This window comes from Gekko japonicus, unplaced genomic scaffold (assembly GCF_001447785.1).
Source record: "Gekko japonicus isolate JY-2015 unplaced genomic scaffold, Gekko_japonicus_V1.1 scaffold188, whole genome shotgun sequence".
In the NCBI taxonomy this organism is placed as follows: domain Eukaryota; kingdom Metazoa; phylum Chordata; class Lepidosauria; order Squamata; family Gekkonidae; genus Gekko; species Gekko japonicus.
Genome location: NW_015163098.1, coordinates 1,447,256 through 1,463,379, shown reverse-complemented (window position 1 = coordinate 1,463,379; position 16,124 = coordinate 1,447,256). Strand labels below are relative to the sequence as shown.

Here is a 16,124-nt window from a genome sequence, read left to right as displayed (position 1 = left end):
CCCCCCCCCCCCCCCCCAAGCTGCCAGTGCGCAGATCACATCCCCAGGAGGTCCAGGAGATATGTCCGCCAGCGTGTTGCCATAAACCGGAAGTAAATTTGAGCTACAAATTTGAGTGTGGAATCCACTAATTGAATCAGGGTTGTTGAACTAGTGGGTCCATTCAGTTACAAAACAGTATTCCAGATATGCCTATTGTAAAAAAAGGGGGGGGTTGTTAGTATTCAGTGCAACAATTTAAAAGCCACAGGAGCATTATGTTCATTTTAAATATTCTATTAAGTATTTGAATGCCTGCTGTACTTGCAATGCAACTGTGGATTTTTAAAAATTAAATCTTGTTCTCCAGTAAACCTAGATTAGCTAAGAAGTTTGTTGACCTGTTACCTCTCACAGGAGTGCACGGGATTGTAAAAAGGGAAGCAGATAAGACTCTAGAAATGATTAGTTGAAAAGAAAAACCTTTTGAGGTGGAAATCTCTCCCCCCTCCACACCTGCTGACACAAGCAGGTGGTGCAGTTCCTGCATTAGTAATTACAGAAACCTTGGGCCTGGGGCTAGGAAGATTTTGCTGATTAGAAATACATCCGCTGATGCACTCTTTCTGTAGCAAATTATTCCAGGGTTGCACTTTTCATAAGTAGTTTCCATGCAAGATAAGCCTTGCACTCATAAACAAGCTCTCTTTTTTAAAAAAGCAACAGTATACCATCTGTTTCTCAAAGTAACTATGGTAGTCGTGGTTGGGCTAGAAAATGATATCTTGAGCTGGAACTTAACATCAGTGTCAAATTCCTGGGAGCTTCAACAACCATTGGAGACTGACTCCAGCTGAGTTGCTTCAGCTAGTTGGAGATGCTTCAGTTAGTTTCTGGTCAACTTCTAGTCATGGTGCCCTCTCACAGATCTTAATTTTCCTGGCCAAGTCAGTCTAGGGCTGTGATCCCCAACATGGCCTCCGTGGGCTGATGTGTTTCCTGGCTTCTTCCCCAAAACAAAGAGCCAATCCTGGTTTTCCTCTGCTTCACTGGACTCAGAGGAGCTGCAGCAGTATCCAGGGTGCATCACCTTTGCATCTGCAGCCTCCCTCATAGGAGGACACTTGTCTTGGAACCTTCTAACATGTTGTGTAACCCCCTAACATTTTGTGATTGGAACTAGCCCCCATGTCAACCACTTTGTTGGTGTACTCACTGCCTATTCTCAAAATTTAAGATGCCACGGGTCCGACAAGATTGGAATCCCAGCAATTTCACTGTTGTGGAATGACCTATTGGAGAAGGTCCGGAGGGCAGCATTGTTGCCTATCCAAAGTGCGAGACCGTTTTCTATCCGAGGGCTTTCAGTAGAGGTTGCTGCTCTAAGAATTGTGATGCACGCGTCACTTGGACTGTAAAAGAGCTTGTTGATTTGGATTGTGTATTTGTGGATATATTGTTTTTCAGATTTATCCTTTCATGATCTAGTTGTATTTTCTTCAGTTTTCTGCATTTTGTTAACTGCCTGAAGGAAAGCAACCGAGGGAAGCTTAAGGGTGCCCCAATGGAAGACAATTTGTTGAGATACTTCTGCTAATCCGTGTGTAAATTGAACATCTGGTTCTATCTCTATATTGCTGTTGTTCCTTAATTTAGATGCTTTCCCACAGGTAAGAATAAGGTGCAGATCAATTGAATAATAAGATGCCATATACTGCCGCCGGAATATATTTTCTACCGGCACTCACTTCCTGTTTGTTACACATTCTGTCACAATAATGTAAAATGGCAAAAGATACTCATAGGCAATGTTCCCTCTAAGCTGGGGAGTCTTGTGAGCAAAAATTCTACTTGGTGAGCTACTGGCATTAAAGTTGTGAGCGAGCGATTGGGCTGCTGCATAAATTAGTTTGCTCCGGAGCCCTCCTTCCTGAGCTAAGACAAAAATGTGTGCGCCGGAGGCTAAAAAACTGTGAGCTAGCTCACACTAACTCAGCTTAGAGGGAACACTGCTCATAGAGTATGTTATTTTCCTGAGTCTATATTCTAATTGTACTGCAAACAGCTAAATGAGTGCAGATTTCATCAGTGCCTAGCTGGGAGATGACTCATAATGGGCCACTCTCTATTGTAAAAGGGGGGGAAAGGAGGTATGGCCATCATTAACAACAATCAGTATGAAAAACTTTCAAAGTGGTCTGTTTATCACTGAACACAATTGCTAGTCTCAAGGTTTAAGAATTACCTCGGTATTGCCAAACTTTAGGATTCAGTATGGCATTTCCATGTGTTATAAGTTACAATTGGTGATTTGGTTGGTACAAGTTTCATTTTACCCTGGAGAGGATAACGGGGAGGGATTATAGAATTCACTGATGTCTCAGTTTGTCAGGATATATGATTTGAAAAAAGGGCCATTTCGCTTGCCTTTCCTTTGGCTTGAATTGAATAAAATTTCTGTTTACATTTTTCATTTTGTCTTCTCCAGGGCAACTCTTTGCATCTCCAGAGATACAAAGTTAGTTGTTTTCTTGAATTTCCTCCTCCTCCCCCCCCCCCAGACTGGGAAATAATCATGTTTTATTATCTTCTTCACTACAGGCTTTGATTACACTGTACTGAGATTTACCCTCAATGAAATAATTTTTTTCTGGGCTATTGCTCCCAAATAAACTCTGAAGTAACTAAATCATGCAACTAAAACACACATTGTCTGCTCAATGGAAGTAAATAGCATGGTACCGCAAATCATTCATGCACATGTGAATACACCTGAGGATGATCTCATGGAGGAGAAAATCACTAACTAGTGATCAAGTCAAGAAAACCCAATTAACCCTTTTTTCTTCAGGGTTCATTTGAAAATGGTATACCTCTTGAAAATTGTGGAAACATTAGCCCATCTTTCTGTCTAAGGCATGATAAACTTTCCTAATGATGGTTGCCACTGAGACTTGATTTCCATGAGACCGCTGGGGAGCCTGGACCCAGCCTCATCACATACTTTACTTGGGTCTTCACCTCTGTTCCTTACATGTACTCGTCCTGCAGAACATGGCCCCTCATACCTGCAAAAGACACTGCAGTATACTTTCTGGTTTTCTGTTTTCCGGACACTGCACTGTAATTTGCATGATGGGGTCTTGTTCGCTGGAAAATCTGAAGAAAAGGGTTGCAATAGTTCTTGCTGTCCTAAAGTGAAAGTTTTGAGCATAGCTTACGACTGGGGCATTGATTTGCTTTTGATAACTGTAACTGCAGAGAGAGATCCGTCGGTGTTGAAAAGGCAGGCATCAACTAAAGCTTAGCTTGACAGGTTTATGTTTTCAAAGTGAGTCTGTTTTGCAGTGATTTGGGCACCATGTTGAGAAATGGCCAACTTTGAGTTATCTTCCTGTCAACCTGCACACTTTTTGATGAGCTGGCAAAGAGCGTGGTGAGCAAAGACTGAAACCAAGCCGAGGGGGCGGAGGGGGGATGCTTCTGCTCTTCTAAATAGTGGGCTTTAATTTTGCTGGGGCACTTTGTTCCCTCCTGCTATCAGTTTTTTAGCAAAACGGGGGGAATGTGAAACTTCATCCCTCTTCGACACTGATAGCGCAATATTCTGAAGATCTCGATCTTCTGAGGTTTTGCATTTCCCTGTTCGTAAGGACAAACAGAGTGGAACTGTAAGCTTTCTTGAGAACAGTGTTCCCTCTAAGCTGAGTTAGTGTGAGTTAGCTCACAGTTTTTTAGCCTCCAGCTCACAGATTTTTGTCCTAGCTCAGGAAAGACGGCCCCAGAGCAAGCTAATTTATGCAGTAGTCAAATTGCTCACTCACAACTTTAATGCCAGTTGCTCACAAAGGAGAACTTTTGCTCACAGGACTCTGCAACTTAGAGGGAACATTGCTTGAGAATATCAGTCCTTCAGCTTATCATTTGGGATATTTACACAGCAGGAAAATATTTGAATGGTTCTCCTTGTGGATGTTCCCGAGTCACAACACAATGACACCTCTGTGAAGAGGCCAAAGTGAGCGAGAGGACTGAAGCGCTGAATGGACTCAGGCAAGATGCTGCTCCTTGCTGAGTCAGGTCCCAGTAGGATTTCAGGGTTTTTCACCTCTCTAGAAACCTCAGCGATCAGAAGTTCAAGGTATTTTGAGTCAGGGAGATTTCAGCTTGCTGTAGCAAATCCTGCAGTTTAATTGAATAGCATGACAAATTTTGGACTAATTTTGTTTGTCCGATCAACTTTCTTTGGCCGCACTCTTACACTGAGCCAAAATGGGGGGGGGGCACTTCTGTGTGGTTCCTTCCCATTGAGATAATATGAGAAGCTCTACCTGAAGACCTTTACCATAGCACATGGCCCAGGACTCTGCACATTACCCCAAAGATGCAGAAAATAGCCATATTGCAATGGGTCCCATACCATCATGCATTATGGCTTGGCTTTTCTCTGTTTTGAGGTGTCATCCATTATATCATACATTAACAGAAGACGCTGTGAACTTACTAAAATGTCTAGCATTTACAAATCCTATGCAACATGGGAGAGCATTTTGGCAAAGGAGGGAATTAAATTTTGGGTACCTTCCTTTACACTGTTTTAGCACCTCCCATTCTAATTAATTATTTAACGATCGTATGGCAGTGGGTATAGTATAGCCAGGAGATCCAAAGATTGCCTGGCAGCCCGAAACTCTAGCTCTTTGTGTGTATGTGTGTCAAGCTAGGTTTACTTTTTGGGCTGAGAGAACTGTGATTGACCCAAGGTCACCCAGCTGGCTTCAGGTGGAATGAGGTATGAAACCCAGTTCTCCACATGAGAGTCCACCGCTCTTAACCAGTCTACCAAAGTGGCTCCATTGTAAGAAGGATTATGCTGGTCAATGGCAGTGAAAGGTAAGAGCATACAAAAAAGAGTCAGAGTTGAAAGTGAGTGTCCCCCATCCCATTCTAGAACCTATTGGAAACTGAATTCCATGTGTTCCGTCAAAAGAACTGAAATTCCTCTGGTAAGTCCTGGACTCTCAAAGTACATTTTCTAAAACTGTATGCCATGTTGGGCATGAATAGAAGCCTCTTGGATGGCCAAGCTATGCCATGCTGGGATGGAGCAAGAGGCCAACCATCACATTGTCTTGGCACAGGAAGCCTCTACAGAGGTGTGGCATGGCCGAGAATGCCACAAACACCTCCAGAGGTCCTAATAATGAAATAAGTAATTCATTATTTTACTAAAAATAGGCCCCTGCACAGCAGACAAGCACAGAGATTACTAGTCCTACAAAAATTGCAGTTACTACTCATCACTGTTAAAAGCTTCAGTCGCTTGGGGGGGAAATGTCTTGTCAAGGAGGGTTACTCTGAACTGCCATTGCTATTATGAAGAGCTGAATCTTGACAAAAATATGGATACTTGTTTATGTTCAGCAGCTGCTGACTGTGTGTTCATGGGTGTTTTGAGAAACCCTGCTGCCATTACCAGAACACCAAGCAAAACAGCCATTAATTTAATGAATCTGGAGGTCTAGGGACACGACAGGGAGGTCTAGCACACTTCAGGGACTCAGGTCCTCCTGAGAAGGGTAGGTTGCCCCCCGTAGGTGTTGATGCCACAGTGGAGAAGTTGTGGCGGCCATGAAAGAGAAAATTGGGGATGGGGGTGGGCAGACCTCATCATCAGGTGAATGAACAGGCTTTCTCCCCGGTGATTGGATAGAAATGAAGAGCTGCCAATGCTCCCTGAACAGCATGAAGCACACTGCTGCTCCTGAGCTTAACATAGACATGGGGCCAAACCTACCTAGTGACAACCTGTATAGTAGGTGGTTTAAATCCAATCTCCTCCTCCTCCTGTCATTTTCTCCTGGGGAACTGATCATTGTAGTCTGGAGGACAGTTATAATTCGAGGAGGTTCCCGGGACCCACCTGGAGGCTGACAACCCTGCTTCCTGCAGAGGTATTTGGAAGTCTGCTGCCTCTGGCTATGGAGTCTCCCTTCAGTTCCCATGGCCAGGAAACACTGATGGACCTCCCCTTCATAGACCTGTCTTAACTCCCCCTTTTATAGCTGTCTGTGCTTGTGGCCATCAATGCATCTGTTGGCAGTGAATTCCACTGTTTAATTACTCATTGAGTAAATAAGTGTTTCCTTTTGTCTGTCCCAAACCAATTTCCCCACAATTTCACTGGGTGCCCACGGAATTCTACCCTCGTGAAAGATGAAAAGAAAGTTTTTATTTGTTTTATTTTTATTTAAGAAGAAGAAGAAGAGTTTTGGATTTATACCCCGCCCTTCACTACCCAAAGGTGTCTCAGAGCAGCTTACAAATTCCTTCCCCTTCCCCTTCCCACAACAGACTCCCTGTGAGGTAGTCGGAGCTGAGAGAGCTCTTGCGAGGACTGCTCTTGGGAGAAGAAGACGAGATTGGATTTATACCCCGCCCTTCACTACCCAAAGGTGTTTCAGAGAGGCTCACAAACTCCTTCCCCTTCCCCTTCCCACAACAGACTCCCTGTGAGGTAGTCGGAGCTGAGAGAGCTCTTGCGAGGACTGCTCTTGGGAGAAGAAGAAGAGACTGGATTTATACCCTTCCCTTCACTACCCAAAGGTGTCTCAGAGCTCCTCTTCCTTCCCCTCCCCATAACAGACACCCTGTGAGGTAGGCGGGGTTGAGAGAGCTATTGACAGAAACTGTTCTTTTTCAAGAACAGCTCGTATCAGAGCTATGGCTTGCCCAAGGTCATCCAGCCAGGTGCAAGTGGAGGAGTGGGGAATCAAACCTGGTTCTCCCAGATTAGAGGCTGCACACTTAACCACTACACCAAACTGGCTCTCCCCTTCTGCCTCATCCCCGTATTTCACCAGTCTCACTTTTTATGCAGCCATGCCTAGCAGCAAGACTGGCAGCCTGGTTGCGGAAAAGCAGGCAACTGGTGAAGGCCACTGATAGTTCTGGGAGAGGGCGACCGCTCTCGTTGGGCCCCCTTCAATGCAATGAGTTGAGAAATCCCCGTGCCTATCTCGGTGCGACTGCGTTTTCTGCAAAGTCAGACGTTTACTATCAGACCTGTAGGTTCCGTTTTGCGAAACATCTCTTTAGAAAGAGAGAGCCAAACAATGAATCGGTGGAGTCATGTTTCCTCAGAAGCTCTTGTTTCACCAAGACAAGCCTTTACTGGTACATACACGTAGAGATAATAATCGAAATACAAAATCTGTGCAGTGTTAAACATTAGAGTTGCAGAATAAATAAACAGAGTGACAGCATAATAAAACCTAATAAATAATAAGCCCACTGGGCTTATCAGGGCGTGTGACCATGGCACTGCAAAGAAACTTTGCTACGGTTTCCGTTATCTCTATATCTGGGTTATCAAGCCAAAAAAGGACCTTAAAATAATCAGAGGCCCCGGTCACATGGAGGATTTGCCACGCTAAAGGGACTAATGTCAGGTGGATTTGGGGTGCGATCACACCGCAACATCTGGGAAGTGTAGTGCTCCTGTGGTCAACCCGTGGCGTCCCGCCGAAGATGCGCAGTAAAAAAGTACCTCGGAAAGTGCACTAGTATCCAGAAAACATGGGGCAGGGGCGGGCGTCTGATCACAGGAACCCTAGTATCCCATGGCATCCGGCGCCCGTCTACATCCCGTCACAAACCGGATGTTTTTCGTAAGCATATGCACACAAACACAAAACTGAAAGCAGTGCTGCTCTGCGAAACTGCGCATGTGCACAAACATGAAACACTTGCCACGCCACTTCTTTGCCACGCTGCAGCATCGCCGTGTGATCACCAGCTAACAGCCTAAGTGCAGAGACCCGGGGGACCGTGTGATCGGGCTACCGCGGGTTTTTTTGCTCTGGGGCAAACAGCCACTGGCTGTGTGACCGGGGCCAGAGATCTCTAAAAGTTGGGCTAATATGGGATATAGAAGATCCCGATGGGATGCCAGATAGAGAGGGCACTGGAGGAGAACATGGGCGACAGTTTCAACACAGTCCTTCATACAAGGACAGCACCTGCTAGGATAGGGAGTCCGTTGGAATCTACTAAATAAGATAGTTGAAGGAAGAACATTAAATCTAGCCAAGGATATGGTTCTGTGCAAATTTGGAGCTGTGAGTTGATAGAGGTATACAGCTGGAAGATTTGCATTTGGAACAATCCCTAAGTTTAAGGGAGAACAGGTTTTGTTAACCAGGCTATAAAGAGTTTGTTGCTCTGATCCCAATAAACTCCATTTTATTTTTTAAAAGGCCTCAGACTCAGAAAGCATAAATAAGGATTCTAGAGATAAATTCAGGGAACTTATTTTGGCTCTGATGCAAGATAGCCAGCTGGAATTAACAGATTCAGAAAGTAGTTGGTACGTATAACTAAAGGGGTCAGAATTGAAATGCTATAGATAGGAACTCTCAGTCTGGGGCCAGGGATGCTCTGGTATTCTTGGTGCTTGGGGGGGGGGAGTCAACAGTGGGAGGGCTTCTAGTGTCCTGGCCCCACTGGTGGACCTCCTGATGGCACCTGGTATTTTTGGCCACTGTGTGACACAGAGTGTTGGACTGGGTGGGCCACTGGCCTGATCCAACATGCGCTTCCCTTATGTTCTTAAAGAAGATATCAAAAACTTAACCTCAGCTGTCTCTGTTGTGCTGAATTCATTAAAAAGCCATAACTCCAAAATGTTTGATTCATGACATAGCTTTTATTTAATTCGTTCTTTCATTGCAGGGAATATGTCCTGATCGTGCCTTCAGTCCTCGAGTCCGACACTTCCAACCAGGCCTGTGTGCAACTTCAGAACATCAATGAGTCAGTTACCTTGACGATTGCACTCGACTACAACATGGACCACTACGATCTTTGGGAAGGGCCTGTGGCTGAGAACCACTTTTCTCAGTGTATCAACTTCACAGTAAGGAATCTTTATTCTCGCTTATGTCACTCACTGCTGCAGAAGAGATAAAAGGTGTGGGGGGGATTATAAAAAGGGAGGAAGTTTTGTTTAAAGCTTGTAACTACTTGCATCTCTTCTGGACGAAATATTGCAACCTTTGTGTAGTGGTGAACAGCGCGGACTCTGATCTGGGAGAACTGGCTTTGATTCCCCATTCCTCCACATGAAGCCAGCTGGGTGACCTTGGGCCAGTCACAAGTTCTCTCAGAGCTCTCTCAGCCCCACCTACCTCACAGGCTTTTTGCTCTGAGACTCCTTTGGGTAGTGAAGGGCAGGAGAGCCAGTTTGATGTAGTGGTTAAGTGTGTGGACTCTAATCTGGGAGAACTGGGTTTGATTCCCCACTCCTCCACTTGCACCTGGCTGGATGACCTTGGGCAAGCCGTAGTTCTGATAAGAGCTGTTCTTGAAAAAAGAGCAGTTTCTGTCGGAATTCTCTCAGCCCCACCTACCTCACAGGGTGTCTGTTGTGGGAAGGGGAAGGGAAAGGAGTTTGTAAGCCGCTCTGAGACTCCTTCGGGTATAAATCCAATCTCCTCCTTCTCCTCCTTCCAGTTACAGGTGCCCAGGCATATTGGCAGCAGGGGAAGCCATGGTGGTGCAGGGTCTTCCCTGGACAGGTGGGCTTGGAGAAGGGATCAGAAGGAACAGAGGGGGCATTATTCAGGTATCTGGGGCAGACAGTCCCTGGAGGGAGCAGAAAGGATATGAGGCATGAATTACACCCTTCAACTCTGTGAGGATATTGCAAGAAGGAATTAATTGCACGTGGTCTGAGGATTTTAAAGAAAATGCTGGCATGTTTTTGGAAGATGAAGAGTTCAGAATGAAATTCTGAACAAATGTTCAATGGATCTGATGTTGTTAATAGAAAGATCCAGTCCCTCAGAGGCATCAAACTCATTTGTTACGAGGGCCAGATCTGACATAAATGGGACTTTGTCAGGCTGGGCCGTGTGTGCCATAAAACGTAAAGCCAAGTACCGGGAATACAAACTTTATAAAGGACAGCAGCTGGTAAGCTCCGAGTTGGTGTATCCTCACTGCAAGGCCTCCTGGGGTGGAGGGTGGGTGCAGAGGAAAACCCACATGGGCGAACTGGAGAACCAGGGGTATAAGCACTGGGGAAGACACCCCACGTTTTCTGGAGGGGGGAAAACCCCTTCCCCAGCCCGCTCCCACTGCCAATGCTGTGAGCCTGGGCCCTAGGGCAAAACCTGGACCTGGAGATGTCCCCCCTTTACAGCTCATCCCCAGCTCACAGAGATCAGCTCCCCTGGAGAAATTGGCTGAAAGGAAAGCAACAGCAATTAACCAGATACAGACCAAACTCCCCAACCTTCATGGCAGCATAGCTGACATACTGCCCTCTCAAAATTCACCTTCTCCTGACCAATGCTCCCTCTAAGCCATGGAGTCTTGTGAGCAATAATTCTACTTTGTGAGCTACTGGCATTGAAGCTTTGAGTGAGCGATTTGGCTACTGCATGGATTAGTTTGCTCTGGAGCCATCCTTCCTGAGCTGAGACAATAATGTGTGAGTTGGAGGCTAAAAAACTGTGAGCTAGCTCACACTAACTCAGCTTAGACGGAACTCTGCTCCTGACCATTCTGGGAGATCTCCCGGTTACTCCGGGAGTTCTCCCAATTTGTCTGGGAAGTCACAGTGGAACTGTTGTAACAGTTCAGGGGCCCGAATATCCCCTACTTCCACCCAATCAAGGTGCTGGGGTCTGAAGTCCACCCACTCAACAAAATACATCAACTTTCCTCGTTTGATCTTAGAGTCCAAAATTTTAGATATCTCATACTGTTCCTCGCCCTCAATCATGATAGGAGGGGGCACCAGTTTCGATGGACGCCAGGAGCTGGAACCTGAATCTCTCTTCAGGAAGCTGAAATGAAATACAGAATGCAATTTTCTCAATTTTTTGGGCAAGTCCAAATCCACAGCAACATCATTGATGATCTTTTTCACCTTAAACGGGCCAATGTGTTTCCAATCCAACTTCTGACTTGGCCATAACATCTTGATATTTTTAGTAGAAACATACACAGAGTCACCAGGCTGTAGAGCCCAACCCTCCACCCTTCTCTTATCAGCCTGCACCTTATATGCATCTTTGGCAGCTGTCAAAGTCTTACACAGTAGAGACCAAGAGTCCCGCAATTGTTTACAGCATTGAGCAGCATCCCCTGGCCCCATGTCCATGTCCCCTTCTAGGAAGGGGACAGACGGGCTGTCATAACCATACAGCGCCTTAAACGGGGACATCCCCGTGAAAGAATGACAAGTATTATTATAACAGAATTTGGCGAGGGGCAACAAGTCATTCCAATTGTCCTGTTGATAGTTAGCAAAACGATGCAGATATTGTTCCAAACTTTGATTAACTCGTTCAATCTGGCCATCGGTTTCTGGATGGTAAGCGCTGCTAAGGCCACGTTCACTCCCATCAGTTTCATCAGCGCCCCCCAGAACCAAGAGACAAACTGGGTCCCCTGGTCGAAGACCACCTTGGTGGGGAGCATGTGTAGCCTCACCACGTGTAGGAGAAACGCTTTTGCCAGTGTTTTAGCCATGGGTAGTGAAGCGAACGGAATGAAATGCGCTTGTTTAGAAAAGAAATCCACTAACACCCAAATCACAGTAATCGATTTGCTCGGTGGTAAGTCAGTTATAAAATCCATAGAAATAACTTCCCAGGGTCGACTCGGAGTAGGAAGCGGGTGTAACAGTCCCGGGGGTTTACCCGGTCTGGGTTTACTCATGGCACAGATTTGGCACGACTGAACAAAGGAAGATAAATCCTTGCGCATTTGTGGCCACCAAAACTGCCTTTGGAGTAATTGAAGGGATTTAACGAACCCCGAGTGTCTGGACAGTTTGGAGCCATGCACTGCCTGTAACACCTCCCCCCTGAGTGAGAGGGGAACAAACAGCTTATGTTCCCGGTGCCAAAAGCCATTGTCCCGTAGTTCAAAATCCCCCTCCGCTTCAAGAACTTCTTTATCCCCCTCCGACAGGGCGGGGGTGAATTTACTGTGCCAAGTGTCTGTTTCCTCCTTCCCCGCCCCAGCAGAAGGCGGGTGCAACGTCACAGGGGGAGGAGAGGTTAGGCGGGCTTGGCTGCAAGTTGTCACCGCCCCGCCCAGCTGTGAGGGTGTGAACACCGAGTCAAAGACTACATCTCGTTGGGTGTCATGTTGGGGTAGGCGGGACAGGGCGTCAGCCAAAGAGTTCGCAGAACCCGGGAAATGGTGCAAGGTGAATTGAAACTTGGAAAAGAAATCGGCCCACTGGAGCTGCTTAGCATTGAGCATTGAGGCATCGAGGTGTTTTAAGAATTTCTAAGTTCTTATGATCAGTCCACACCTCGAACGGGACCTCGCCCCCTCCAACCAATGCCTCCACGTGGATAGGGCGAGCTTTATTGCCCCTGTCTCCTTTTCCCATACTGACCAGTTATGTTCAATGTCATTGAACTTCCTTGACACGTAAGCTAATGGATGCAACAATCCATCCCCCCCTTCTTGCAAAATCGCCCCCCATGGCAACATCAGACGCATCAGTTTGCACAACAAACTTTTTTGTTTCATCGGGGTGGGCAAGAACCGGTTCTGAGGTGAACAAGGCTTTGAGGCGATTGAATGCCTCCTGACACTCTTTACTCCATGGAAGCGTGGCACTTGGCTTAGTAGCCTCTGGGCCCCTCCCCTTAGTTTTTAGCAGATCTGTGAGGGGTAAGCTGACCTGGGCGAAGTTGGGTAAAAATGTTCTGTAGAAATTCGCAAAACTGAGGAAGGATTGGAGCTGTCGTCGGGTTCAGGGTACCCCCCCACCCCAACACGTCATGAACTTTCTCCAGGTCCATCTCTAGGCCTCGGTCAGAGATCCGATATCCCAAGAAGTCAATGTGCGTTTTGTGGAATTCACATTTAGACAGCTTAGCAAACAGTTTGTGCTTGTGCAATGTGGTTAAGACCTCTCACACCAATTTCATGTGTGAAGGTAGGATGGGGGAGTACAGCAATATATCATCTAGGTAAACAAGCGCCCCCTTGAATAAATGCTTGTGCTTCATTGATCAGGTTCATGAAGACCCCCGGGCTCCCCTGAAGGCCGAAGGGCATCACCCGGTACTTGAACTGGCCTAGGGGGGTGTTGAAAGTGGTCTTATACTCGTCCCCTTCCCTGATGCGCACCCGAAAGTAGGCATCTCGAAGGTCCAGCTTGGAGAATATTTTCCCTTTCGCCGCTTTAGGGAGCAAGTCTTTAATCAACGGCATGGGATAGGCATTAGTGGAAGACAATGCATTTAAACCCCAGTAATCCGTGCAGAGTCACAGCCCCCCATCCTTTTTCTTTCGGAACAGCACCGGGGCCGCGTAGGGAAACGAGGCCGGTCGGATGAACCCACAGGCTAATTTTTTGTCAATGAACTTGCATAGTTCCTCCTTTTCGGCCGGTCCCATCGCATAAATGCGCCCCTTGGGAAGTTTCTGTCCCAGTAACAGTTCAATGCTACAGTCTATGCGGGGGGAGTTCATCCTCCTCCTCCTCCTCGAACACCCTAGCCAAATCCCAATACTCGGGGGGAATGGTGAGCAGTTCCTCCTGAGCTAGACATACTCTAGGGTCTTCAGCTATCGGCTGCTGGCTCCATTCCGGGTTCCAGCGGTGGCCCCGGCACTTAGGTGAAATGAACTGTACCTTCCCTTCATCCCACAAGATGTAGGGATCGTGGCCATGCAGCCACGGGGCCCCGAGGACTAGCGGGAACCTGGTGGTTGAGGTGATCATGAATGCTCTGTCCTCCCAGTGATCCCCCGCCCCGATTCGCAACGGCACAGTCTTGTACTCATACGGATCTTTCATTGTAGAGCCATCCATTTGTGTAAAGATCAGGGGATCTTTCAACTTCACTGCCCCAGCCTCCAATTCCATAACCAGGGAGGGGTTGATCAGATCCCTCCCACACCCCAAGTCAATCAGGGCTCTCACCCGTATATGTGTTCCGAGGCTGGGGTTAATCAAAGTCACAGTCACAAAAAACAAGGAGGGAAAACTGCTCACCACATTTGGCGCCTCCGGAATCAGGCCCTGCTGCTCCGCGCCTCTTACAGCAGGACCAATCCATTTCCTGCCGGCTCGGGGTCGTCTCCGCTGGATTCTGCCTCTCCTTCTTCCGGAGCCGCCTGCAGGGCTTTGGCATATTTTGGCTTTCCCGACGGCTTTTTCGCTGGCATGGCCGGGTGCACCTTCGTAGGTTCGCTTGGCCCCTGTTTCCTGCCGCAGTCGGCCGCGAAATGGCCCCGCTCCCCACACTTCAGGCAGAGCCCCTGCCACATGCATTGCTCCCGGGACTATTCTGCCTGCCGCATCGGTTTCCCCTTCGCCACTTGGGGTGTAGGCTGGCCTCCTGCCGTCACAATGTCCAAGCGTAGGGTGTTCAGGCGGGTCTCCGCACTCTCCGCCTCTTGCATCCAGGCTGGGAGGGATACTGGGTCAACGGCCCTTAGGACTGTCTCCCTTAGTTCGGTATTCAGTCCCACTCTGTATAGTTCCGCCAACACAGGATCAGGCCAAATTTGCACTTTGGCCGCGTGTAGCTTAAACTCAGAGGAGTATTCCCTCACCGATCGCCGACCTTGCCTCAGGGTTCGCAAGAAGGCCCTTGCCTTTGGCCCAGCATTCCGGTCCTCAAATTGGGCTCACAACGTCCACATAAAAGTGTCCCGGTTCATTAGTTCCGGGCCCTGGGTGTTGTGCAGCCTCACATACCAAGCTGCCGCAGGGCCCCTGAGTTGAGCTGCCACCACATCTACTTGGCTGCTGTCGTCTGGGAACAGGTGGCCTGATCCTTCCGCACACCTTCATCACTCGGACCACGAAGTAGGAGAGTTCCTCCAGGTTCCCATCAAAGGTGGCTTCGATGAGGACTTTTGGGTGAGGTATCACCCATTCTATCGGGCTGCCAGGACGTGGTGCTCAGACCGGGATATTGGGCGGGCCCGGTTGCGGGGCGTCCGCGGGCCAGGGCAGCTGCTGCGGTGGGGCCGGGAGGGCAACTGGCCCTGCGGGGACCTCCGGTCGGGCCTCCCTCTCCTCCCTGATGGCTTGGATTACCAGCTGCGGGATTGCTTGGATGACCTCCTCCAGCGTCCGCTGCATTTGCCGTCTCTCTCGATCCGCCACCTCCATTCGCTGGGCTAGTTCCAATCTTTCCTCCGGGGACACCCGGCCACTTCTCACCTTCATCCTCTCCATCACCCATGCCCCGGATAATGGCTCGAATGGTGCCCCAAAGGGGGGGAATCCCCCTGCCCCGGAAAACCCCCAATCGAATCGTCTGTCTCTCGGTGGTCCCTGCATGAGCATATAAGTCTCGGCAGTAGAGTCCGGGTGAAACTGACTCCAGCTGGAGCTTGGCTGATAACCATGGCCGGGCGGCTGCCTTGGCCCCGTTGGGGTCAGAAACACCAGGGTCGATGTCATCTTAGGAACGGCTCCCACGTCAGCTGCAGTTACCGGCGGCATGGTAGTCACCGGCAATGTCGACTGGGTCATGGGGGTCCCCTGACTGGTCGTGATAGGAGTTGGGGCCCCCCCGGAGTAGTCTCTCAGGAATCAGTTTCTCCTCTCCATCGCTCATCTCGGTTGTAGAGAGATGCACAAAGATAGAAAATGGAGGATTCTTAACAGAATGTCAGAACCCACAGCCAACAACGAAGTACACACATTCAGGAACGGTTATATTTTTATTGCAGAGCTATAGATGCAGTAACATAGGCACTGTTAAGAATGGCAGCGGCCCCATGGGCATAACAGGATATAGGGTATTCGTATGCACCCCCCACACACACACAGTACTGGCCAATTAGGCACCCTCCTGCGCGCGGGATAAGGCTTAGAGACCGCTAGGTAGCTGAAGCTGAGAACGAACACTCTCCCATGACACCTAGGGAAAATCCAGACACTACATCACCCTCCTGCACATCTGTATAGATAAGCATTTCAGCGCACAGCAGAGAAAGCACAGAAAGGAATGCAGTAGCAATTAACCTGAAAGGAAAGCAATAGCAATTAACCAGATACAGACCAAACTCCCCAACCTTCATGGCAGCATAGCTGACAGGGGGGGGGACTTTGTGGCATTAAGAACATAAGAACAAAAGAGACGCCA

At 48.1% G+C, this 16,124-nt stretch overlaps 1 protein-coding gene across 1 annotated transcript in view; it reads left to right on the top strand.

Moving 5' to 3' along the window:
- Positions 1-16,124, top strand: part of LOC107106493 (ovostatin-like) — a 51,027-nt gene that overhangs the window by 4,127 nt on the left and 30,776 nt on the right. The window contains exon 2 of the mRNA XM_015406654.1: positions 8,713-8,896. Coding sequence (XP_015262140.1) covers positions 8,713-8,896 — 184 coding nt within the window. The remainder of the gene's footprint in view (positions 1-8,712; positions 8,897-16,124) is intronic.